This window comes from Lathamus discolor, chromosome 3 (assembly GCF_037157495.1).
Source record: "Lathamus discolor isolate bLatDis1 chromosome 3, bLatDis1.hap1, whole genome shotgun sequence".
NCBI lineage: Eukaryota > Metazoa > Chordata > Aves > Psittaciformes > Psittacidae > Lathamus > Lathamus discolor.
The window spans coordinates 74,193,961-74,220,444 of NC_088886.1; the positions used below are offsets into that span (position 1 = coordinate 74,193,961).

At 42.4% G+C, this 26,484-nt stretch overlaps 1 protein-coding gene across 6 annotated transcripts in view; it reads left to right on the plus strand.

Annotated features, from left to right (window-relative positions):
* Positions 1 to 26,484, plus strand: part of CPS1 (carbamoyl-phosphate synthase 1) — a 118,073-nt gene that overhangs the window by 83,109 nt on the left and 8,480 nt on the right. For 5 of the 6 annotated variants that reach the window (XR_010610620.1, XM_065669820.1, XM_065669821.1 and 2 more), the window contains 11 exons: positions 259 to 322; positions 3,986 to 4,167; positions 10,483 to 10,677; positions 11,253 to 11,320; positions 13,104 to 13,179; positions 16,682 to 16,759; positions 17,382 to 17,489; positions 18,160 to 18,249; positions 19,601 to 19,771; positions 21,148 to 21,222; positions 24,558 to 24,656. Coding sequence is in view for 4 of the 6 variants with exons in the window: in XM_065669820.1 (XP_065525892.1) it covers positions 259 to 322; positions 3,986 to 4,167; positions 10,483 to 10,677; positions 11,253 to 11,320; positions 13,104 to 13,179; positions 16,682 to 16,759; positions 17,382 to 17,489; positions 18,160 to 18,249; positions 19,601 to 19,771; positions 21,148 to 21,222; positions 24,558 to 24,656 (1,206 nt within the window). In the remaining 2 variants the exon portion in view is untranslated. Of the gene's footprint in view, positions 1 to 258; positions 323 to 3,985; positions 4,168 to 10,482; positions 10,678 to 11,252; positions 11,321 to 13,103; positions 13,180 to 16,681; positions 16,760 to 17,381; positions 17,490 to 18,159; positions 18,250 to 19,083; positions 19,195 to 19,600; positions 19,772 to 21,147; positions 21,223 to 24,557; positions 24,657 to 26,484 lie in introns of those variants that run through there. The other variant, XR_010610621.1, reaches the window with a different exon arrangement.

Sequence of the window (26,484 nt, forward strand, 5' to 3'; positions counted from 1 at the left end):
TTTTCATGTGAAACTTAGTATCTCCTTACACTGCTCAAATAGCTAGGTCAGAGATGCTGTGTCTCCTTTGGTTTGGGTGCAGCACTGCTAATTCCAGTAGAGTTACACTTGACTTACACTGCAGTAAATGAGATCAGACTTAAAGCCTGAAGGATCAGACTGTTAGATATGGTCTGAGCACCAGAAACTGTTCTGAAAAGCATGGAGTTAGGTGCAGTGGAGTACAGATCGTAATGACTTTTCTCCCTCCCTTCTCAGGAACATGATGTAAAATTTGATGACTGTGGGGTGATGGTGTTGGGCTGTGGACCATATCACATAGGTAAATCTTTCTTTCAACTCCTCTGTTCTCCTTGTACCCTTGAGCCTTCTTTGGATATTCTTGTGGTTCATTTGTTCCTCCTCTTACTTGGTGACAAAACCCTCCAGAGCACAGTGCACAGGACATCAATTCCTAACACAAGGTTTGCCTTTTACACTTACTTGGAGTCTTCATTTCACACCCTGGAAAAAACGGAAGAGTTTTATTCCTTTTCAGTGAGTCACCAAGTCATGATTTCCACAGAGTTTTAGGGATTTATTTTTAATCTCACTTTTTGTGCATGGTAAGGTCTTGAGAATCTGATAACCTCGTGTAGCAGTTTGTTGCTCGCATACCTGTCCTATGTGTTTATTGCCAGCTCATGACTATGTTGTTACATACATACATTTTACTACTGTAAGTATAGCTGACTATGACAATATTTAGATACCTTCAGCTGCTTTTGTTCAAGCAATTCTCTGTTGTTTTTTTAGCCCACTCCTATGATTATGCAGCATAAGAGTTTCCTCGTGGCTATGAGCATTGAGTAGTGAGACTGCTGAATCCTCTATATGGTGACTTTCACTTATTCTTTTAATGGATCTTTCCAAATAGCTTGCAATTATTGACAAGAAAAAAACTGCTTGTGATTCAGAAATATTTTTGCTCTGCCTCTCACAAGCAGTGGTAATGGTGTTTAAAAGCTGAAATGGAAAACTGCATCCATTAGTTCCGCTTGGATGGACAGGTCACGTGCCACACTCCTGGTGCTCGTTGCAGGATGTGTCATTTTGCACTCAGTTTCCTGTAGGAATGTCGAGATGAGTGAAATCGGGAGGATCACTCCATGGTGATGCTTATTTTTTATAAACGTTTATGCCAGTCAAGTGGGGTTTAATGATTTGATCAAATGTATGTGAATTTATTTTGCCCTCTTCACCTAAAACTCCCTGTTTTGATATTAGTCTTACCTGTTCTATAGCTTTGATTAGATCAAGACAATGTTTGGAAAGAGGTCACAACTAAATAAAGGCTGCTGAAGGAAACCATTCCTTGAACCTCTTAAATGATTTCCTTTCTAGGTGCAATAGCCAAGTTGATTCTTTTTTATTCCTTTTGTAATCCTTTGAAGGCAAGTGAGCAGCATGCTTTTCCTCTCTGCTTTCAGAACTGTAATCATAATTCAATGGAATCAAGTTAGTGTTCCCTGTGGATTTACATTAACAGAAGAGGAATGGGTCAGGAAAGGGCTCAGTGATTTGGATGGAAGATAAATGTGATGTTACTTTTATTTTAAACAAGATTCTTATTTGCTTTGTGAAAACTGAGAAACATGATGTGAATCTGCTCAGCTGCACACTCTTGAACTTCAGAGCTGGCTTTGAGGCACCTCAAAGCCTGAGCTGCAGTGTGTGACCTGTGCTCCATAGCATATTGCTCTTCACTTGCTGCCTGTCCTGGAAGGGGAGTTTATGTGAAAGTCAGCCCTGAAACCTGTATAAAGCTATTTCACCAGCTGTGTGGACCAGCAGCATGATCTGTAAATTTTAAGGTGCGCATGTAGGCTTAACATTGTTAAAACCTGAAAGTGAGTTCAAAACCATGCCTGTATTGATGTAGCAATTATCTTCTGAGGAGCAGTGTCTGCTTATGTTCCAACAGACACTACAAGTATTGCTAATTATTTGCTATCTTCCCTTTTCGCACTGTTTGGACATGAGCATTACTGGATGTGACTGGAATATATTTACAAGTGTTCAGCTGTTTTCCCAGGTTGTATCTAAAGCAGTCAGATGGGGACTCCAAATGACCATTGTGTCCCAAAATTGAGGTTTCTTACGTGTATTGGGATACCCAAATAACGGAAGTGGAATACAAAAAGTGAACAAGCACCTAGTGACCCTTCTGGGAAACATGACGTTTCAGATTTGATTTCCCTCCTCTTCTGTGGAGTTTTAGCAGAGGCCTAGGCATGTTTTGAGCTTCCTTTTTGAAGGAAGCAGGGAAATAAATTGTGTGCCTGTGAGTGACCTGTGACAGCCATCTGTTTGTGACTAAGTACAATTAAGCACAGGCTGAATTTCTAGCGTACTTTGACACACACATATATATAAAAATAATATCAGCTGTTATCACGTAATGACTTTGAATGCATCACAATGAGGCCAAGGTTTTCTTGTAGACTATAAGCATTACCATTTAACGATGTTTTTTAATATACATCATTCCATGTTTGTGGTACTCCTCCTAGATGTTTGAGTGTTGAAATTGATGGGACAGTAGCTGTTAGAACAAGTCTGAAATCCAGCACTGCCCGAAGCCTCCAGCATTGCCTGAGTCTCAATTCCTGCAGCTTACCCAAGACCAAGCCCCAAGTCCTGGGGCTCATCTGAGCTCCCTCCGTGCCTCTTTCTTTAGAGGTAGCCGCAGCACTTACTGAGGGTTCAGGACAGTAGGCCATTGTCATGGTTTAAGCCCAGCCATAAATCAGACCACGCAGTCTCTCTCTCACTCCCACCCTTGCCCCCACCCTGCTCCTGGAGGGATGGGGAAGAGAATTGAAAGAATATAACTCCCGCAGGTTGAGAAAAGAGCAGTCCAGTAACTAAGGTATAACACAAACCACTACTGCTACCACCAATAATAATAATGATAAGGGAAATAACAAGGGAAGGTAATACAACCACTCACCACCCGCTGCCTGATACCCCGCCCGACCGAGCAGTGAACTAGAACTTCTGGGTAACTGCCCCCAGTTCTACATCCTGGGCATGACGTGCTGTGGTATGGAATACCTCTTTGGCTAGCTTGGGTCAGGTGTCCTGCCTCTGCTTCCTCCTGACTTCCCCTCCTCCCTGGCAGAGCATGAGGATCACAAAGTCCTTGGTCAGAGTAAACATTACTGAGCAGCAACTAAAACCATTGGTGTTACCAGCGCTGTTCCCAGGCTGAAAGTCAAAACCACGGCACTGCACCAGCTACTAAGGAGAAAAATGACTGCTACTGCTGAACCCAGGACAGACGTGCTTGCCTTTCAGTGTTGCCACAGTCACTGTGGCCTTTGAACCAAGATAAAAGGAGCACGGAGTGGCTCTAAAGGTGTTTTCTACTGATTTGCCCCATCTAGGGTCACCACAGAAGTCAAACCCACTGACTTGCAGTTTTTCTGTTGCTAGGTTAGCCATACTCTGCTCTTCTGGAAGGTACAAAACACTTCAGTCTTCTGTTTTTTAAACCGTATCTGTATAAATACTTTGTGCTTCCTGGAGTAAATATTGCTGTCTTACAATAACGGGCACTCAGTTTGGTCACCTCTAAGCTTCTGCCTCATATCTCAAAGCACATTGGTTGGGAGGCAATAGTAGCTGGATGGGCAACAAGAGCAGACAGAAGTATTTATGAGCACAAGATGGCAGACATAAGTGTTTATGAGTACAGGATGGCAGGCATGTTGTAGAGGCCTGTCACTCCTGAGGAGCTGAGCCAACTTAGCTGTTGTGCTTGGAGGCTCACGTTTGTGGATCATTAGTTTCCATGGGAGGACAATTAGATTTCTTGTTCTGAGCTGACAGGAGGGAATGCTGTTCTGGTTCTTTTTCTTTTCTAAGCTTGAATGCTGAGAATGTCTGCTTATGTTTTCTTTGCATCCTTCCTTTCCTTGCCCACTTTTGTGTCTCCTGGCAGGCAGCAGCGTGGAGTTTGATTGGTGTGCTGTCTCCAGTATCCGCACGCTGCGTCAGCTTGGCAACAAGACTGTCGTCGTGAATTGCAACCCAGAGACGGTGAGCACGGATTTTGATGAGTGTGACAGACTGTACTTTGAGGAGCTGTCACTGGAAAGGATCCTGGACATCTACCAATATGAGGTAAAGGAAAGCAGAAGCACAACAAAAAGCCATGAAGCAAACAGAACTTCAGAATTCATGTCACTAGCTTGCTTTGGTGGAGCAGCTGGGGGAGAGAGGGGGAAGAGCTTGCTAGTAAAAGCTGTTTGGTTTGGATCCCAGTGTTGCATTTTACACATCACTGATGTTCCTAGCAGCCTGCTCAATAATGAATGCCAAATAAATATTAAATTATTTTGCAAGATGCCATATTGTGCAATATTTACAAGCAGATTTAATTTGCTGCACAGTCATTTATCGCACAAATTGTTCTGCCCTTGTGGTGCTGAGCTTTAGCACTTAAGCATATCCTTGACTTTAAGCACAAGTGCTCCTGCTGAAGCAGTAGAAGAAGTGATGTGCATAACACTAACGTGTGCTCAAGAGCTTGCAGTCTTGGCCTTGCAGTACAGTGGTGATGTGGTCCCATGTGCAGGCAGATCAGGCAGGGGCATTAGAATGGCCATCAAACAAAAACATGATCCAACTCCTGATCCAGATGTTGCACTTGTCTGTTAGGAGTTTTCAAGTGTTCAGAAGTGCTGATACTAAGAGATGAAGAAGAGTCCCAAACAGATTTGCTCATGGGAAGATATATATTGTAAACAGCTGGTCCCAGTATGATAAATATTTCTAACTGGTAACAAACTCATCTTGATTTGTGGCTCAGGGTTTCAAAGGTATTTACACGAATCTCACCTCCCTTGAAGTTCAATGTGAGTTGACAGTATAACTTGCTAAAGCAACTTCGCAGAACCCAGATCATAACCCAAGTTAAATCCATAAGTTTTAACTTATGATTCTCTTTTTCTTGGCTCTTTTTCCCCAGTATATGGCAATTTGAGCTCATCTCTGTTGTGAATGGTTGCAAGTTTCTAAAATGCTTTTATAACCTGCTTATGTTTGATCATTCTCAAATTTGGAACCAAGCAAAAGCACATCAGTACTCAAGGCCCAGTCTCTAGCCTCTGTTCTTAAACGATTTGCAAAATACTATCTAGGACCATCTTTAGATTGTGTGTTCACACTTTCCTATGTGTACATGTTGGTTTAGCTCTTTAGAGTTTTCATAAAATCAGACCCTGCTACTGGAAATCATGGATTTAGGACAGGCCAAAAGACTCTTGGGGAGTCTTCAAGGCTGTTTTTTGAGCGAGGCTCAGCTCTGTAAGCATTGAACTCTTGTTTGCTTAAGCAAAACTGAACTGCTGAACTTGGGGTGTGGAAGAAATTGCTGTGACAGTTTGCCAGACAAATAACGCTGATGAAACACATCATCTAATTACTGCAGGATCAAAGAGGAGGTAGAGATAGGTGATGAGGGAGCAACTACTCATTTAAACACATAGTGCTAGTAATTAGCAAGTTGGGTAAGAAAAATATGTGAAAAGAATAATGCATGTGTTGAAACTTGCATAATCCTGCTTGTTACAGCAGAGCTTGGTGAGTTTGATGGGAGGCGTTGCAGATCTCAAGGTCTAATAGCATCATCCTCTGATACCCCAAGCTGAAGGGGAAGAACACTCTGGCAGTTTCCCCAGCTCAGCCAGCTGTGCTCATCAGGGGGACTGTACTTATGATTCTGGGCATGTACTTAGCCTGTTTTGCTTGTGAAGTAAGCCAAAAAGTGGTTGTGAGAGCAGAGAAGGCACAGAGAAGCCAGCAAGAGCTGAGATGGTGGGAATGAGAAGGGAGAGATGTGCTGAGAGTTAGCAGAGGATTCTCCTACTCTGACTTCAGTTAGAAATAACCAATTTGATGTTTGCCCTGGAGGTGTTAAAGCCATGAGGGGGTCTCAGCCTCAACATCCAAAGTTAGGGTTGTGGAGGCTAATAAATCCCAAGATGAATAATAAACAGTTGTTTTACAACACTTAAGTAGCAACAGAAGGGAATGGCATCATTATGCCTAGTTTGTATGTAGGGAAATGGGGTCTGTGAGGAGAGACTGCAGAGTCATGTAAAAGGACATAGGCAGACCTGGGGACAGGCTCCAGACCTCCAGCAGAGTGTAGTCTAAAATATATTATTTGCTATGAGTGAGCCAAATGCTAATATCCTGTTAACAGAATACTCCCTCAGGCAAATGCAGTTGGAAGCCAGTCCCTAAGGAAATGATCAAGTTAAAAAGTCAGGATGCAATTCTGAGACTCCTCACCAATCCTGCAAATAACCATCTCTCCCAGCTTCATAGACAAAGCATGAATAATGCCATGATTTCAGACTGATCTGTTAAACAGTCCTGCTCATTAGCTTCCTTTGGTGTTCCAGTCTACAGTGAAGAGAGAGAAATACCCTGAAAAGTCCTGGATCATTGGCAAAGCATAGGTAAAACCATCACCAAACAATAGAATCATAGAACCACAGAGTGGTTTGGGTTAGAAAGGACCTCAAGATCATCTGATTCCAGCCCCCTGCCATGATCCACTAGAGCAGGTTGCTCCAAGCCCCTGTGTCCAACCTGGCCTTGAGCACTGCCAGGGATGGGGCAGCCACAGCTTCTCTGAGCACCCTGTGCCAGCGCCTCAGCACCCTCACAGGGAAGAACCTCTGCCTAATGTCTAATCTAAATCTCCCCTGTTTTGGTTTGAACCCATCACCCCTTGTCCTATCACTACAGTCCCTGATGAACAGCCCCTCTGCAGCATCATTGTAGCCCCCTTCAGACACTGGAAGCTGCTCTGAGGTCTCCATGCAGCTTTTCTTCAAACTGAACAGTCCCAGTGTTCTCAGCCTGTCTTAGTATGGGAGGTGCTCCGGCCCCTGATCACCCTCTGGACTTGCTCCAACAGCTCCATGTCCTCCTTCTGCTGGGGACACCAGAACTGCACACTGTGCTCCCCTTTTCCCTCTGTGCAGCAGATACATCAACTCCCTAAATATTTTTAGGATTAGCAGCAAACCTTTGGCAACTACGTAGCTCAAATAAATAGATGTACTCGTCCCAATTTTTCTGATTAGACGAAGCTAAATTGGGGAGCAAGGTAACCACCAAGATGGTAGGCAGGTTCCAGCAACCTCCAAGAGGTAGCTTCGCACCAAGAGGTAGTCCTACCCCAGGGTTGTACTCAGCCATCCCCCCTCTTTCTCTCTCTTGTGTCCTCCTTTTACTTCTCCCCCTCCAGTCGACATTCACAGCTCCTGTGACTCACTGGGGACAGCAGAACCCTGCTTTGGAGGGAAGTTTAATTTACTATCAATGTGCAATGTTAGGTGGCAGTCTATGAAGACAATAACTTAAGGAAAAAAACTAATCCTTCCCTCAGATTTATTGGCTCTTTGTTTCCAGGTAAGATGTTCCCTTTTTATTTTAATATCTATTTGCTTGAGGGCCTCTTCTGATTCTTTTTCAGTTTCTAGGATCGTGCTGAACCAATTCATAAAACTAAAGGAGGCTCTTAGGTACAATTTTAATGGTCTAATTTGTTTTCAAACTCAGGGAAAAAGAAAACCCAACTGTATTACTAATGACATAAAAGCAAGGTAGTAATAAAAAGACTGATTTTTGTTATAAAGGGGAAAATAATTCTCTCCAGGCTTCTTCCACGAGATTATGTATAGCATATATCTTAAAGGTATCTAATGGCAAAGATGTTATTCATTTTCTTTATAATTAAAATATGGCTGATGACAAAGTGGTATGCAGTGAAGTCTATTTCAGCCTGTCCACGTTCCTCAGTGGAGCAGTCCTGTTGTAGGGCAGTGGGAGCAGTCCTGTTGTAGGGCAGTGGGCTGCTCTTTGTGTGAGAGTATACTTTGGGAAATAATAGTGGAATTTTAAAGGAAGATGGAAGCAGCAGCTGGGTCTCAATTTATGGTTCTTTTGGCGTAAAAATGAGTATATGATTCTTTGCTATCTCCTTGAATAAGCCATCTCCTTTTCCTCCTTGGGGCTGGAGTCCCCAGTGCTGTTCCAACTTGGATGTAGGCACTATTTGGGTTTTAGAGGCTCAGTGACTTGGATTGTTTTAAAGGAAGAAATAAGCAGCAACTGAAGAGAAGCTGTTAGCTGGGACATTCACATTTCCAGTGTGTTGAGGATAAATTAAGATGTTGGTTAACCTTGGCAGCAAAGCTAGGTTGACTTGCTATCAAACAGAAACCATTCCAAGCTTCAAGAAGGGGGTTTGCTTATTCACTGTCTGGTTCTTGTCTATGTGGGATGATAAGGGGCCCAGGGACTAGAGATAAGTACTGTATTTTGGACGGGTCTGGAAGCAGTAAGGAACAGATTTTTCTTCTGAGTTGGAGATAGCAAGCTCTGATGTTATCAGACAACCCCATGTGGGGCCGAAGGAGACTCTGTCCTTGCTCCACCCTCTACTACTCCCTATCCTAAGCTCTTTTAGGTGGCCACTGTTGCCTGGCGGCAGCGTGTGTTCCCATAAGTGACTGCACGGTGAAAAGGAAAAGAAACTGTCTCCAGCGCTGTATATTAGCATGTAAAGCAAATAGTGATCTTGCAGACCTTGGGATAATAAATGCTGCTTAAATACCAGACTTTTTTAGTGGGGTTTTATTATGGTAGGAAATTAAACACATTAAAGTTGAGTAGGGTTTGTAGTAGCACTTATCATCTGGTTGTTCTCAGTCACTTCTAGTCCATCCTGCTCTCAGCTTACAGATCTGCCACTTTATATCCCTTTCAATCCCTCATTAAGAAGTTGCTCTTCCAGGAAGGCCAGCGGGGCAAACCATCTTCAGGAAAAACACACTTGTTAATTAAAAGAACACTGGTACTCTAAAAGATAGAGCCAAGCCATGAATCACTTGATTTATGTTTCTCATTTGCTAAAGGTGGATAAAACTGTGCAAAATACATTTGGTTCCAAAGAGCTTTTTCACTGCAGTTGTCCTGTGGGCCTAGTTCTCCTTTAGGCAAAGTTTCACCAGCTTTAATTTGGAAGCAAAGTGCCCATTATTGAATTACCCTCAGTTATTACGCAATCTAAATGTAACTCAGGGCCACATAATAGTTGCAGGTACTCTAGGGCTTTTTTTTACTATTGAAAGATTTCCCACCAGACTAGGTTGTACTTGAAAGCATTAGGGGTTCTATGTAAAACTAAACCGCCCATATTTGCCCTGAAGAAATAATTGTATTTGCAAGCAAGCTTACCTGGCTCGTGTTATTTGCTGCTTATTATTTCCTTCCTTAAAATGTGCTTACCCAGTGACAGACATGAAATGTGCCCTCCATGGCTGGAGGATACTGTGCCTCTTGGCCTGTCTCATTCAGTTCTGGAACTGAAGTGCTTGCAAATAGTGGAAAAGAGCATATATGGTAGTTTGGCTGAAATAGTTGTTACTAGTGAGTGTGCTACCGGAAATGAGGAGCTAGGTAGGAATAATGTGATTAAATTAAAAAAAGAGGCTAAGTGTATCCAGAGTAATTCATCATTACAGGCTGTCTGATGGATTGGGCTCTACTGAAGTAGACTCTTGCTTTGTACAGGCCAGTGAGGGGTCAGCACTCCTTAAAGACTGCCTTCTGGGGCTAGGGAAGGTTGGTTGCTGAGCAAAGTACAGTGCTGGCAGAAAAATAAAGACCCAGTTGTTTCCCATTACATCTCTTCTTTAGATTACTGCCTTGCAACTCTGTAGGGAGAAAAAGACTTTGGGTGCATGTCTGCTACTCTGTAATTCTCTTACCATGAGCATGAGAGAGGCTGTTTTCTAATAACAGCTTGACTGAGAAAGAAAGGGAACCTAAAGCATCTTGTTTGTTCATGCTGCTGTGTTCAAAGGTGGCAGCAGGTGAGTGGAAGTGGGCTCAGATCTGATGGTCTCCATGTTCACATGTGTAGGAGAACACAGAAAGGAGACATGACCCCTCCAAGCAGAGTTTTGAGTTTCATTGTGAGATGTCACACTTTCATAGCACAGCACCCTTTCTGTGTGAAGCAAGGGAGCATATGTCAGGTCAGTGCTGGGAAAGCAGCAGCAGCACCTAAACATGACATGAAAAGAAGGTAAGTCTGTGGCTATAGCAGAAGTTATAAAATCATGGCTTGGTGTCAGAAGGCTTGTGAACACTTCAGTTTTCTTTGGTTTCCTGGGGAATTTGACCTCAAGTTACTGCTGGGTTTTGAGTGATATCAAGGAGGATATTGCTGTTTTAGAGAGGCTACATGCTCTGAATCACACTTTGTAGCCTCTGGGTCAGCACAACTATGATCTGCCTTTGCTCATAACAACCTGAAAAGTGATATAATCTAAATATTGGATTCCTAGTTATAGCAGCTCTTAATGTTAAGCTAACTTGGATGTGACTGTGCCCCTTTCTGTCTGCCAACAGGGATGCAGTGGTTGCATTATTTCTGTAGGAGGGCAGATTCCCAATAACTTGGCAGTTCCACTGCACCAGAGCGGAGTGAAGATCCTTGGCACAAATCCTTTGCAGATTGACCAGGCAGAAGATCGCTCTGTATTTTCAGCTGTTCTGGATGAGCTGCATGTGGCCCAGGCTCCCTGGAAGGCAGTCAGCACACTGGTAAGTTGGGATATGCATCTGGGAAACAATGAAGCAGTGGGGCTTGTTACGAGCATCTGCTCAGGGTGTACCAACTTACTGATACGTTTCAAGATTCCAAATATGTTTGACAGCTTTTTACTGCTCATGGTAAGGAACTTTTTGATCCCTGTAAAGTGATGCTATAGCATCTCTGAGAGTGGGATGGAAATTGGAAAGGAAGTGTCTCTAAATCACCTTTACTCAACATGGGCTTATAAAGCCAGCAGAAGTCAGCACCACTCTCAGGCTACTCTAGTTTATCCAACTGGCCTGGAAAACTGTTCTAGGAGGTGGAGTTGGCAAAGGATTAGAAATGTGTTAGCAGTGCTCTCTTTTTGCTGGTGAAGCTCTATAGACAGGGAGGATCTGAAGATGACAACTCTGGAACTAAGAAGTGATGCACTGTGTTCAGGCCAGGCTGTAGTCCCTGATTTTCTCCCTCACCTTGCAAGTCTTAATGGCTGTTAAAGTACAAATGCAGTTAGAGGTGAAATTTTAGAATTACTTCAAAATATTTTCTTGCTCACAGAATGCTCTTCCTCCCTTTCTTCTAGAGAGATGCAGTTGAATTTGCACGCTTCGTGAGTTACCCATGTTTGCTGAGGCCTTCCTATGTTCTGAGGTAAGGCTTAACCATCAGAGCTCATCAGTTTTGGGGTATGAACTACCCTGACTACTTTGGGACAGTGGAGAGTAATTTCAGGGGATGTGTGGAAAATGCTGTGCTAGGGGCATGTGGCATAAATCTACCTGTCTTAACAGGGGGAACAACTGCATAAACAAATCCAGGAAGCCAGTGGATCCCTTATGCACATCAGGCACAGACCAAAAGCAGAACATAAGTGTAAGAATGTCTGTTTAGCTGCGTTATCTTTTCCATACCTCAAGGCTAAACCCGCAAACCATTTATGATGTTACTTAAGGTTCCTGAGACTACTACTTGTACAATTGAGCCAGAAGATTGTTTGCCACCAGGAAAATCAGAAGGGAACATGCTGAGGCCATTTACTGGGTTTGGCATCTGTTTTCAGAATATGACAGCACATCTTTCGAATTCAGCTTCTAATTTGCCAAGCTTCTCTGCTTACAGGCATGTTTTATGTCCCTAGATTGTGGCAGCTGCTCCTCATTAAATAGGCATTGTGCAGAGCCACACGTTTCCAACAGCTTGACTTTCTGAAGACGTTAAAGCAGCGCATACCCACAGCAAACTCACACCTTCTGAGTGATCACTCTTCTCTGTGAGGAGTTTCTTCAGAGCTGGATGACTAGGCACAGAGAGACAGTTTGCTGGGCACAGTTTACAAGTAAAAATAAATTGGAGACAGGATACTTTCCGCATGAGAAAGAGATGTGTATCAAAATGAAGAGGCGCTATTCATTTCCAGGGGAGAAAAAACAAAACCCACAACACCTTTGTATTTAAAAAGACAAAAAGGAGAAGGATTTATTGGGTGTTCAACCCTCAAGGAAATATCCTTTAGAAGAGACTGCTGAATGTGATTTTTCTATCCGGTTTCTCAAGCTTGCAGTGGGGTTGTGAAGCAAAGCTAAAAACCAGCACTTGGATAAAGGGGATAAGTTAGAAACAGCTCCTGATGTAATCCTTCAGGTTTTTAGGGAACACTTCTTTTAGCCTGCTCTTTCCATCTGTGTTAAATCCGGTATAGGCCTCTTCCATGTGAGTGTTTGTTAAAGGGTGTTTGTGCAGGTTAGGGTGACTTCAGGGAGAAAGATGGAACTGGAGGATGTAAAACTTGAGGAAATAGAAAGGGAAAAGCTCTAGCACAGCACACTGTCTGGCCTCTTTTTGCAGAACAGCAGCAGGTCCACAGCTTGACTTCATCATCCTTTGAACAGATACAGCCTTTAATATTTGCCAGTTGCCTTGGAAAACTAAATGCATCTTTCCTAGCAGTTATTTACTGAGTGTACCAGCTTGCATCCTTAGTGGTGCTGTTGACATGGGTCCTTGGATTTAATTGAACACTATTGATTTCCATTAGCTGAAGAGGTAGTTAGGTAAGTATAATCACACAGGTACTTGTGTCTATTTATCTTAGGCTGAAATGACTGATTTTGTAGGATAGATCCTTCCTGTACTTTTCTCCACAGCTTCTGTGGGTTTACCTGACAAAACAAAGATGAAGCTGAGCATTACTGGTAGAAATGACCAATGTAACATCTTTTTCAAATGGACCTGAATCACTCACTGGAGGTTCATTAGGTATCAGCTCTGCCTTTCTTTCAGTTAAGAGTGGAGCAAGTGACTTGAGCTGGGAGCTTGCTTGGCTAGTCTGTCATACAAAGGTAGTTGGCAACCCCGTGCTGTGGTGTCTAACTCACTGATCATCTCCCTCAAAGTCACAATGGAAGCTGATCTCTTTTCTTTGCCATTTGCACAGTGGATCCGCAATGAATGTTGTATTCACTGAAGAGGAAATGAAGAAGTTCTTAGCAGAAGCCACCAGAGTCTCTCAGGTACCAGTCTTCGTGCTGCTATTACGTTTTTTGTTTGCGGTATTTGTTTCATATCTGCTGTGTTTTCCATCTCTGTTTCTATGTTGCATCTTCCTCTCCCCTTCCCTTCCTAGTTTGGTGAGGAGGCAGTGAAATTAAGAGTCTGACTCCTTTAGCAGGCAGACTATGGGAGCCTGTGCAAGCATCCTTAACTGACACCACTGGGATGCCCACATGGAGCCCGAATGGAAGTCAGCTCTTGTACCCAGGCATCAATTTCTGAGCAGTTAATTATGTAAATAGAATCATAGAATCATAGAATAGTTAGGGTTGGAAAGGACCTCAAGATCATCTAGTTCCAACCCCCCTGCCATGGGCAGGGACACCTCACACTAAACCATCCCACCCAAGGCTTCATCCAACCTGGCCTTGAACACCACCAGGGGTGGAGCACTCACAACCTCCCTGGGCAATCGATTCCAGTGCCTCACCACCCTAACAGGAAAGAACTTCCTCCTTATATCCAATCTAAACTTCCCCGGTAACTGACTGGCATCCTTCCTACCCCATGCAAGCTCACTAGTAGCAGGTTCTGCCAGCCAGCACAGAACTCGTAGCATCTTTCACTCGCTTTCTGAACTGTTTTGCCTGGCTTCTTTGCCCAACTTCAAACTTCATCCTGGCATCTTCTCTCTCACCAATCTCACCAATGGCTTTTAATTTTTTAACCTTTTTAAATGCAGCAACATTTGCAAGCTTTTGCTGTGACCTTTAACTCTCCAAACCATGTGCTGAGAACCGTTTTCCTCTGATACAAAAGCAGGACTGCTGCCTGCTTGTTGTTAATCCAGTGGGATTATTGATCTGCAGAGTACACAATACACAAGATGAAAGCTCTGGTTTCGATTTGAAAAGTTTTTCAGAAGCTAATTTGGGGATTTTTAAGTGTCCTTTTTTTGTCCTATCAAAGAGAAGGATTTGGTTTAATACATTGAAATTTAGAAAAGAAAAATCTAAGTAATTTCCCAAAGACATAAATGCTTTAGAACATAGTAAACAACTCAAACCCTGAATTTCTTCTATACCTTCTATCAGTGTTATTGTGCAAGGGATGTTTGGGGAGATGAGAATATGGCAGGAGAGGAAAGTTAAACACTTGAGGTTGAATGAAGACCATACAGAGTTCAACATTCTGACCTTTCAACAGTTCAGAGCAGTACTGTAGCACCATAAACACTGCTGTCACAGGAATCTTGGAGTTAAAAACGAGTAAGTCAAAGATGAACTCTCTGAAAACACCATTAGCTATGGAAGCCAGACATATTACTGCTTATTCAGGGGATTTCTTAGGTGATTAAAGCTTGAACAAGAACAAAACCATGTGGTTTTTAAGTGTATGAGGTAGCAATTCTGCAAGAAAAGATGGAATGAAAGAGAGACTTTGCAAAGTGATAGTATCCTGAAGGATAGGTAAGTGTGGAAGCAAGCAGACCACTTATTATCATCTTTGAACAACTTTAAAGGGATTTTTGAAAGCCGGAGGGTATCACTGTTACTTCCATCAGAAGAAATTCTAGTTCTCAAACGCCTACAGGGTCAGCCGCTGGTGGAAACTGGATTCTTAGCAGTGCTCAGCCTCCCAAAACACCTTGCTTCCTTCTGTACTTTATCTTAAGTACTCTGCTTTGTGTTTCCAAACACATACACAGAAGCAGACTTTCTGTGCTGCTGGATGGCTTTGTGATGGCCATGGATACCCTATAGGACCAGGAAAGTGACCCTTTGTCAGCTTAACTTGTCACAGCTTGATTGACTTGAATTGGGCAGTGTTGTTCTGCATTGCTGAGGTGTTTCATCCCTGGTACAGGAGGCCCTGCTGGGAGTAGAAGTTAATACATGATGTATTCCTAGGGGAGAGAGTGGATGTTCCCATGGGATGCTCGTGTCCAGTTCTGCCACACAACATGGCACTGACGATTGCTGCAGACATGAGTGGTTTCACACCATGAGTCTTCAGATGCCCTAGCCCTGTTCCTGCAGAGACTTACATTAGATTTCCACACTCTATTTTTGCTAGTGCAGTCAGACTGCTATGGAAAGACTTCTTTTTTCATCCAGTATTTCATATTGACAAAAACTGTAGCATAGTTGAAGCTAAGCTAGTAAAAAGCAAACCAGAACAAAAGTACTGTATTCTGCTGCTAAATTAGGGAAGTTTTTTAGTCTCATCACGGATTTATGGCCTGTGAGTGGTCCCACTATTGTTAGCTGTGAGCATACAACTAAACATAAGTACATGTTCAGTTTGTGGGACACTAGCTTCATTTTTCTGCTTACTAAGCTTCCCCTGGTTGTGCTCCATCCAACCGAGCATCTCCAGATAAAGTGCTTGACCAGTGGTAGTCTGTTGTTTTAGCTACTTTGCTGTTAGTTTTGTGTCATTATGGCATTTATGTTTCCAGTCATGTCCAAAACTTCTTGTGTGAGTTGAGACACATTGGAGTAAGCAAAGTTCTGTGGACATATAAAATCTTCTGGTGGAAAACTGCAGCAAGACAGAGAGTTGCAGGACACAAGCCTCTAAATTTATGAAACAGTGGCATTGTCCTTGCCTGTGAATTTACCCTTGCACTGATAAATGTAAGGAATTGTCTTGTAACTTTTGGAGTTGCTCTAGTTTTTTTCAAGAGGAGCCTTTTGAGCATGCACAGACTGTCATTTAGTCCATTTTATTCTCTAATAAATAACAGGCAGTTAATAGTGGCTGGGACAGGTAAAATGTTGAGACATAAAGCTGGCCAGGAAGAATGTAGATTAGATTTTTAACTGTCTGTTGGAGCCAATGTCTGGAAGGAGAAAGCGCTAGAGGAGAGTGGGAAGTGTGTGCTAGTATCCCAGAAATAAGCAGGAAGAAGAGGAAGGAAAAGAGTGTATACCAGGGAACCTATTGGGAGTGGGGACAGGTTGCTCCTGGCCAGCTATAATTAGGGCGACTCTCTCCCTGGGAGACTTAGGAAACCAGGCAGAGAAATGAGAAAGGAATGGATTGGTTGCCTAAAAAGCTCTTCAAAGTAGTAAACACTACGCAAAGTCATTAAGTCTGCTAAGAATCAATTACTTTATGAAGCAGTTATGTACAGGGAGGTGCTGGGAGGCTCAGAGGGAGAAAGAGTTGAAGATCATGGAGGTAAGGACCACTGGATCCATGCACATGTCCCACTCCTTTCTTTCTGCCATGATCTCACCTAAAAGCTCCTTGTGGCTTTTGTCCCAAATTTCCATGTCATTGTGACTTTATGGAGAACTCAGACTAATTCATCAGTAGTTTTGGGGAAATCACGACAAGTTCCCCTCCATTATTTCTTTGCAAAGTTCACTTATTTGTGGAAATAAAGATACTAATAGATTGGTCTTGTGTGATTCTGCTTCCAAAGGTTTTCCGGTAATGAACAGTGGAGCACTTGGATGGTCCCCCGATCCTCTCAAATATAAACTGTCTGCTTTTATCTTGTCTTGATGACAGGATCACCCTGTGGTACTCACAAAATTCATTGAAGATGCCCGTGAGGTGGAAATGGATGCTGTAGCTAAGGCAGGAAAAGTAAGAACTTTGCTTTTCTTTACTATTAAGCTTGTTTTTCAGCATCAGATATTTGTGAAAATGTGTGGTTTCAGTGATTTACTCTACAGCCATGGAGTCATGCTGAGAAGAGCAGAGAAACAAGTAAAGATGAATTCATCTCAAGTTCAAAAACATCATGCTAGGAAAGCTCAACCTAACATATTGTGTACATCTAAAGGGGGGGTGTGTGTGTATGTGTGTTAAAATATTGCTTAACCATTTGAAGGAATCCTTTAGAACATAATTTTTACTGGATTGAAAAACTACTGGCTTCACAAATGACTTTTGTGGGGATTGTATCAGCATGTGTTATGATATTACCACAGTGCGTTAGAGAGAGAGGAAGGTAACTTTAGGAACTTCAGACAATGGTAGGTTTTATCATGTTTGCAGTTTGTTTATCAGAGATGCTAATATCATCCCCCTGTTTCCTATGTCTTGTGTCTGCTTCAGGCCTAAAATATTGGGAAATTCCTTCCCCTTGCCTCCCATTTGTATTCTCTTTTGGATACAGCTCTGTTCAGGAGACTGGGCTGGAGATGGGGAAACAGTTCGTGGGTGAGGGTGAGGTGCCTAACTGCTGTCTTGTTACTCTCTGCAGGTTATTTCACATGCTATTTCAGAGCATGTGGAAGATGCAGGTGTTCACTCTGGAGATGCCACACTCATGTTACCCACACAGACTATTAGCCAGGGAGCCTTGGAGAAGGTAGGCATTGCAGTAGCACTGAAAAGAGAGAAGAAAATCAGAGTTTGAAGCTGCTTTCCCCTTTTGCTTGGGATAACTCAATCACCAACACAGAAAACAAATTACCAACGGTTTTTTAAAGGCCAGTGTGATAAGTGCAAGTGTAAGATGTCAGTGTTTTCCCCTGTGTTTGACTATACTGTACACAGGATCATCCAATCATCCTTTAAGTTAAGCATTAGACATATACACTTTCAGACTCACTGGGGTTTTTTTGTTCCATTGGCTTAGGACCAGCTCCCGTAGCAATAGAGGATTGTCTCATTCATTTATATGCCACAGTTCACTTTCCACTTCTTCTTCTCCCACAGTCCTTAAGTGATTAGATCAGGTGTATGACTTTCTAGCTGCCTGCTTTTCCACAAAGGATATCAGGATGAATGAACTTCACCTAACATTGACTTTTTTCCTGTTCAAGAATAAACGTAGTGATACAGAGTTAGTTGTCAAAATACATTTTGTAAATGAAATGTGCCAGAATGAGGGTAGAGAGAAAAAATATGCTAGAGCAGAGAGATACAACATTTAAAGGAATCCAGATGTGAGGTGATTTTTTTGACACAATGCTGTCTATTTTATGGGATTGATTTATTTATTATATATACGCACACATTTTTATTTATTTTTATAGGTAAAAGCTGCTACAAAAAAGATTGCAAATGCCTTTGCCATCTCTGGTCCATTCAACATTCAGTTCTTGGTGCAAGGCAATGATGTGCTGGTAAGAGCTCTTGTGGCTGTTGGAGGAAGTCAGGCTCTGCTTCGGCTAATTAGGTGCATGGCTCCTGCAGTCCGTGCCATGGAAACTCTGTGGCAGTAGCAGCTGTGGGTTTCTGATTTCTTGTCTGATGATGTGTGGCTCACCTAGTCACGCAGTTCTCCCTGTCTACATAGGGGAGAGCATGGAGGGTGAAGTGAGTCTGACGTTGGCAGCACTGGTTTTGTTTCACTGTGGGGTGCTGTCCTTCCCAAAATTATTAGTTTTGAATACGATGGACAGCACTGGGACCTGTGCCTCATCCTATGCACTGAACATCATTGCTTTTAGATCTCTGATATCCTCTCTCATTTTAGCTATTTGATCATTAAAATAAGCCTCCCATAGCGTTGGAAAGAAAGCAAGAAAATTTAAGTGTTTAAGCCTTTAACATAAGCCATTTAGATGGCTGTCTAAATTGCATGGTCCTAGTAGCTATCAACAACAGAAGCACAGCCCTCTGACCCTTCGTGAGTAACAGTTGGCTTTCTCTTGCTAATGGAAGATCAGAGGAATGTGAGCAGAGTATGACTGAGGAAGTGGTGAATGGAAAGAAAACCTGATGTGTGGTATAGAAGACGTGCATTATTGGTGAAAGATACTGTTTGAGCTATTGCTTGAGAAAAATGTACTTGCCATTCTTCACCTTGATTCTGTTTCACACATAATTATTCAGAAACTCTGCAGAGGGGCAGGCTGGAGTATTTCCTTCCTTACTTTCCCTCAGCTGTGCTTGCCATTCTGTCTTAACTTACCTATTCTTGCCATCCTTCATTCTCCCTTCATTCTCACTCACAGGGATTCCTCTTTTGCTAACAACTCCATGGTGCATTTCTCAGCAGGATACAGACTTTCTTTGTTTCTTGCTTGGGTCACTGAATGACTTCTGCGTGTGGATGAGGCATATTGGTAAGGATTCTTGTCATTCCTGAAGTGCCATTACCATGGAAAAAGTACAAAGTGAGCTTCTAAAGGCTGTACCTAATGCCTGTGCATAAGCTTCCATGCCTCTTGCACATTACCTGAGGGTATAGTGCAATGCATTTTCCAAAGTGAATTTTGGATTACCCTGAGTTCTAATTTTCAGACAACAGAGATGAAACTCAGTTGCAGAACATCAGGCTCCTTGTATCTCAAGCTGGGCACTACCCATCCCTCACTGCTGTTTGTAATTCAGTTTCTGTGTCTTTTACGTGGTAATCTGATGAGCATTTCTACTAAGAGGAGTAAGGACTGATTTTCAGAAATATGAATCAGTCTGTTTCTTCACTGCACAGTGTGTGACCCTGGTATTTCTCCTTTTTAATCCAATCAGGTGATAGAGTGCAACTTGCGGGCTTCACGTTCCTTTCCTTTTGTGTCGAAGGCCCTGGGTGTGGACTTCATTGATGTGGCCACAAAAGTGATGATTGGAAAAGAGATTAATGAGTCATCCCTCCCCACCTTGGAACATCCCATTATTCCATCCAAATATGTTGGGATCAAGGTATGCTTTCCAAAAGTACTCCAAGAAAACCCCACAACAGAGCATTAACAGGCAATTAGTATAATGCCCAGAAAGATTAATTTACTCATTGGCCAAAGGCCAAATTGGCCTTTTGTAGTTTGTATGAAGGTAATGTATATTGGAAACTTTAGAGAAAACTCAAAGGGAAATTAGCCAGTGATTATTAACAAAATCAATCTTCCTTTATCTCTTACTTCTGGCCTACTCTGAATCATGTTTATGAACTACATAATGAATATGCACTTGCAGAATTGAACACTTAAGTTCAGGCTGTTTCATAATACTATCTAATATATGCATGGACATGTGTTTTGAGTGGCCCTCCAATTTTATCTTCAGGATGTGGGACATGGCCTGTTGAATAAATGGAATCCCCTTTATATACATCACCAGTTAAAATGCGAGTGAGTCTTTTAATTTCAGGTACTTTAATTTCAGCTAAGATTTTACTTTTCATAATTACTAAGCTTATATAGCACCCAAGGTACCAATGTATACTGAAGCTGTTTTTGAATACTTAGTGGAAGAAAAAGACTAATTGAGGTTCGTAATCATAAAAATCTAGAACAGCAGAGCAGAAAATACAATGGATAATGAGAATTGTTTCTACAAACACTTTGAAGCTTTAGTATCTTCCATATCAAGTGAAAATTGAGGACATAGAAAGCACCTAACATTCTTCTACTGATAAAAGACTCAGACCTATTAAAATATAAGCCAAATTTGTGGCCCAAGCCAGCTCAGGTTATTGCCAAGCCAGTCAGTCTAGAAGTAGCTTTACATTTGATTTTGATACAACAGATATGTATTATCTTAAATTCTAGTCTGAGACCTTTTTATTTTTGTGAATCTTATTTATTTTCATAAATGTCTAGTACTTAGAGCTGGGGCTTCTGCACTGTGGTTAGTTTAACAGTCAAGAGTTTTGTCTCTCCAGGGAATGCTGGCTACAGAGTGGAAAACCCAACTATATTCTGAATACTGCCCTACAAAGCCTTTTATACGGCATGTATTCTGTGTGGATGTTCTGCTTCAAAATGTGTCCTAAAAATGATAGTGATAGTGGGCTACCACAGATTAGAAATCTGCCATCAGAGTGTGAGCAGTACTGCAAGAGTTAGAAGGATGATACATTGGTGAAATACATGTTTATTTGTTCCAGCCCATCATCAAGATGCTGGGGGAGCTCATTTGCCAAGTGCTCAGCTGCTTACCAGCCTTGACCAGTGCTGGTTTTTGGATCGATTCATGTCTGTGTCTTTCTGTCATTTCCCAGCGTAGCTGGATTTTTATATTTTTAAATGATCCATTAAATTTTTGTTCTCTTTCTCTCTCCCCACTCTTCCTTTCACCAGGCTCCAATGTTTTCTTGGTCCCGGCTGAGAGATGCTGACCCTGTTCTGCGATGTGAAATGGCCTCTACTGGGGAGGTATCTTTTGATTTGCTATTTTTTCTTAAACCAAGGGGCTTTAAACATCATGAATCTTTGAAAGTGATCTTATTACTGCCTGAATCATGATGGCATCTGTAGCTTCTTCAGAAAATTGAAAGCATCTTTCATAGCTGTAAAAACACATTCTTCTGGAAAACCCAGTTTATTCGGCCACTGGATGGCCCTCTTTACCTGCATGTCAGCTCCATGAGCTGGACCTGATAGGCATGAAAACCTGTAATGAGTTTATCTGAGAGCTGTTGGGTCCTGGGAGGTTCTTGGTGGGTCAGTCTGTTTTATGAATCATCTGTTTCTAGAAAGACAAATGCTTACAGCTGTCAAATCCCTCCATTGACACATACTGGAAGAGCAGTATCAAGACTCCAGGTCATAAGCATTTGGGCTTGGAATGTGCTGGTTACTTAAAGGCGCAACATATATGTGTGGTGATATTTTTTCTTGTTGCCTGGTAACCATCAAGGCATGTCCCTAGGTGCAAAAGGCAAGGAAGAGTGAATAAAATGTGATGGCTGTGGTACTCGCTGTCAGTACGATGAGGGGGAGACTGGGCTACTTTACCCACTCTTTCTATAGCAGGGCTGTGAGTTGCTTCTGACATGTGTCTCTGGTGTACACTTGGCACACTGTGAAGGCATAAAGCTGCTTGTCTTTCTGTGTAGGCTGAGCACTGATGGGGGCTCTCACCCCTCAAGAGGTACAGGTTTCCATCTATGTCGGTTGAAGAGGTATTAACTCATGTAGAACACAGAGGTTTGTGAGTTATTGTGAGCTGTCAATAGTTTCTGTAGATAGACCCAAGCTATCTTTAGACTTGCTTGTTCTGTTACTTCTAGAGAACAGTTGAAGTAACAAGAAACTTGTTCTGGGCTAGAAAGCCCACTTGGGAAGTGATTAAATGCTGAGGCAATTAGATTAGGCTTAACTCTGCTCTACCATAGCTAGGCAGGTGGCAGAGCCTGGGCTGCTCCATTTGATGTGAGCTTGGGTATGTCTACATGAGCTGCTTTCATTAGGAAAGCCTTAACATTTTAGTATGAAAAAGCACTACACCCAGATACAAGGTAAGAACAGCTGTAGGTTTTCTGCATCTCTCTAGAATTACTTTATTTTACTCTTCAAAATGTGTAGGAGATCAGTATTGTGGAAGATTTCTTTTCAGTATAGTTAATGGGCAGATAAAAGCCAAGTGACTTCATGACTTCCTTATTTTCAGAACAAAATTGACTACAGAGACATCCCTCCCCCCCAAAAAAAAAGAGAAAAAGAATAAAAATGTAACTAAGGGCAAGAATTATTTTTCTGAGCTTTATATGGAGTTAGCGATTACCTTGGCCATAAAGAAGGGATTATTAACTTTTATGAGTTGGAAAGATCCATATTCACAAATGCCATAAAATGTGACAGTTATGAAAGTCTTTCTTATGAGTAAAGTAAGGATAATAGCTTGCTTTGGGTAAAATGCTCAATTATTCCTCAAAGACTTTCTTCACACACACACGGCCTGGTTTGGGCTTGGATTTGTCACATTTCCCTGGCAGAGATGTATTTTGCTGGAAGTCATGGTTCCCACAACAGTAGAAGACACAGTGCTTGGGGTCCCTTGGTGTATTATGGCTGTTTTGACCACACCATGATAAACCTCTCCTGGCAGGCTAGAAACCCCTGCTCCAAGCCTTACAAGACTGTCTACTGCCCTGCAGTCCAGGACATACGGAATCCCTCAGCCAGATACACTGCAGAACAGCCTGAATACTCAAGGATGAGTGTTCAGAGAAAAGCTGACATACTAACTGTCATTATTTGAGAAACCTGCTCTAGTGGAAGGTGTCCCTCCCCATGGCAGTGGGTTTGAACTAGATGAGCTTTAAGGTCCCTTCCAACCCAAATCAGCCTGTGATTCCCTAGTGGGATGTTTGTTTCATTGCTCTTTTATTAATGCACAAAATCTGGCAAGTCATCAGTTGTTGTTCTTACATGATGAAATACTGGTTTCTGCTCACCATGGTAACAGCCCATGAATGTGAGGGCTCAATTTGTGATGGGAAGGACCATAAGAGGAAAATGGGACAGCAGTTCTTCACCAGCCCCTTTATCCCATCTCTATCTGTGTGTAGATTTGTTATTTCAAAGAGAAAAATCTGTGGCAGTTTCTGCTTCTGACTGTTTTTCAACACGTGTGTAACTGATCAGAAAAAGTGAGGATTGGTTTGCTTGGGTTTTCATTTTGTTTTCTTTTTGTCATTTTTAACTTTCACAAACATTCATGCATTCCTCTCTTTGTCATCAGAATCCCAAAGTTTAGTAAGGAACACACTTTAGTTCCTTCAGAAGATCATTACCACCTGTGAGCAAGTGAGCTTCCCAGATGGGGAACTGCTAAATTATTTGTATTGATTTCTTTATCAGGGTTTAGTTTATATAAAATAAATTACTATGATTTAGCATGATTGCTTTGTTGTTTTCTTCTAGTGCCTAAAGGGGGCCTACAAGGAAACTGGAGAGAGACTTCTTACAAGGGCATGTAGCAACAGGACAAGGGGGAATGGCTTTTACCTGCCAGAGATTGAGATGAGCTCTTAGACACAAGTTCTCTCCCCTGTGAGGGTGCTGAGGCACTGGCACAGGGTGCCCACAGAAGCTGTGGCTGCCCCATCCCTGGCAGTGTTCAAGGCCAGGTTGGACACAGGGGCTTGGAGCACCCTGCTCTAGTGGAAGGTGTCCCTGCCCATGGCAGGGGTTGGAACTGGATGAGTTTTAAAGTCCCTTCCAAAACAAACCATTCTGTGATTTTACTTGAATTTCATACATCTGTGGACTTCAAATGGAAAAGGTATCTTTTTATAAGGTGGTTTACTCACAGCAAAGGCCACAAGTACCTGGCAGCACCAGCACTGTCTTACCCCCATTCGCAGTGTGCACACAGTGCACCGTGCCTGCCTGCAGAACACTCACTGCTGTTTTAGCATTATGTAACGTTCAACAATTTGCAGTGAACTCCCAAAGATCGAAGCAGAGGCTGTGTTCAGCATTCCCATAACTCAGCAGAATCAATTGTTGTTACTCCTTGGTGTGCTGTTTGAAACTAAAGCGTTGCTAATTCCTTCATTATTGCTTCATTAAAATGATGAGATTTGTCTGCAATGATTTTCTGATCCCCCCTGCCTGCAGGCTCCGTACAAAAGCTGTCTTGATTTTACATGGAGCAGTCAAAACAGCCTATTTAAAGAATTCATCCTGTTTCTTTTTAAAGCAGTGAGTTTGGGTTAGTTTGGGTTTTTCCCCTTATGCTGCCATCTTTGTTTCTTTGCCAGGTCGCATGCTTTGGGGAGGATGTGTATTCTGCCTTCCAGAAGGCTATGCTTGCCACTGGCTTTACATTTCCTAAGGAAGGAATTTTGATTGGAATCCAGGTGAGTCCTAAAAATCAAATCTGAGAAAGGACTGACACAGAGGAACTCGGTAACTGTTGCCTTGTTTTCATCCAAGTGTCTTTATGGCTTAAATGTGTTTCTCGGCAATCCATCTTGAAGAAGATACTCTTGAGTTCAGAGTAATGTGCCAGCTAGAACTCAGAGCCCCTTCCTTGCTTTCTCCCAGATGGGCGCCCTGGGGATGCTACTTTCCAATCCTAATGTGTAAACTCCCTTCATATGCACATTGTCTCTTGCCTTTTTGAAACCAGTCCTCCTCCATCCCCCCAGAACGGTGAGGCAGTTTCCATACTGCAAAGCTAGACCTGCTGAGCTTTCCCTGTTTCATTCCAGGCAGAACTGTAGCATCATCTGACTATAGAAAACATGATATTGCCATCATGCCATCACAACAGGTTGCCCAAGGAAGCTGTGAATGCTCCATCCCTGGCAGTGTTCAAGGCCAGGTAGGACAGGGCTTGGAGCAACCTGGTTTAGGGGAATGTACCTCTGCCCATGGCAGGGTGGTTGGAACTGGATGATCTTAAGGTCTTTTCCAACCCAAACTATTCTGTGATTTTATGGATTTAGAGTGTTGTGGGATAGTTTTTGGTGTTATATATGTATACTATAGTTATAACACTATCAGGCAATAAGACCTCCACCATGTATGACACTGTCATGTTCCTCTTCTTGCTGGAGTCATGGTGGGAATATAGTTGAGTGCAGTAGGGCAAGCAGTTCAAGGAAAACAAGTCTTCACCCTGCAGCCTGCTTTTCTGGCTGCCGAGAGGCATGGCTGCCACTATTCCTTTCCCTGTTTGATGGTGGTGCATGGCCGATACTGTTCCCTACCATGCAGCTCCTGTCAGCTAGGAGTCAGTAGCTCAGAAAAGAAGGACCAATGCTACATTTGTGTAGTAGTGTTTCTGATTTCTATATCTTGCCAGAGCTCTCTCCTCTTAGAGACTTCCTCTCAGACACATATTCTGCAGTTCAAATGATTCCATACCAGACTAGAGCTTGGACTTAAGGGGGTTAGGTATTATTGCTTGTAAGAAGCTTATGGCCTACATGATTGCATAAAGCCAATAAACCAAATAGAATAGATGAATTTTCCTCTCAGACAACTGGGGTGTGAAAAATGTGTTGGGCTGCCTGTGCCAGCAGATGATGTGAAGGAAGTGCGTGAAGAGTGGCCAGAATGGAACATGACTTCTGCTAACACAAATTACTGCTTTGTCCTTAGATATACATGTGTGTACACATATCTGCAGATTGAAGCTGTTGCTCTAAGATACCTCAGATTAGCAGGAAAGTCTTTGCTTGCTGCCTAGATAAAGTGTAAAACTTCAGTCTGAAACTCTGGGCAGTTGGTGCTGTATGTCTGCTGTATATCTAATCACTGCACATTTTAAAACAGCATTTGAAAAACGGGAAAATAAAAGCCAGGAGAAGAAAATAAAAGGGTAGAGCTCAGTGTTTAAAATTTAAGCTTATTTTCCTGATAGCAGCTAGAAGTGAACGGGCAGCAGAGAGTAATTTTAGCTATAGAAAACATTTCGTTAGGTTCTGTGTCAGTATCTGCTAAACTGAGCCAAATGTTTTTTGTACAAAGGTCTTAACAGAAATAAGAAGGGGAAGAAAAAGATAAAACAACCCCAAAAGCTCAACCTCCCAAACCTTTTAAAAGGAATAAGATTCTGTCCTCTTTAATGAGTGGTTTACAGTTCATTTTCTTGCAAAATCTCCTTGAAAACAACAGATCAGTCACATAAAGGTCTCTCTTCATCTCAGCATATCTCTTACATAATTAAACTCCAAAACA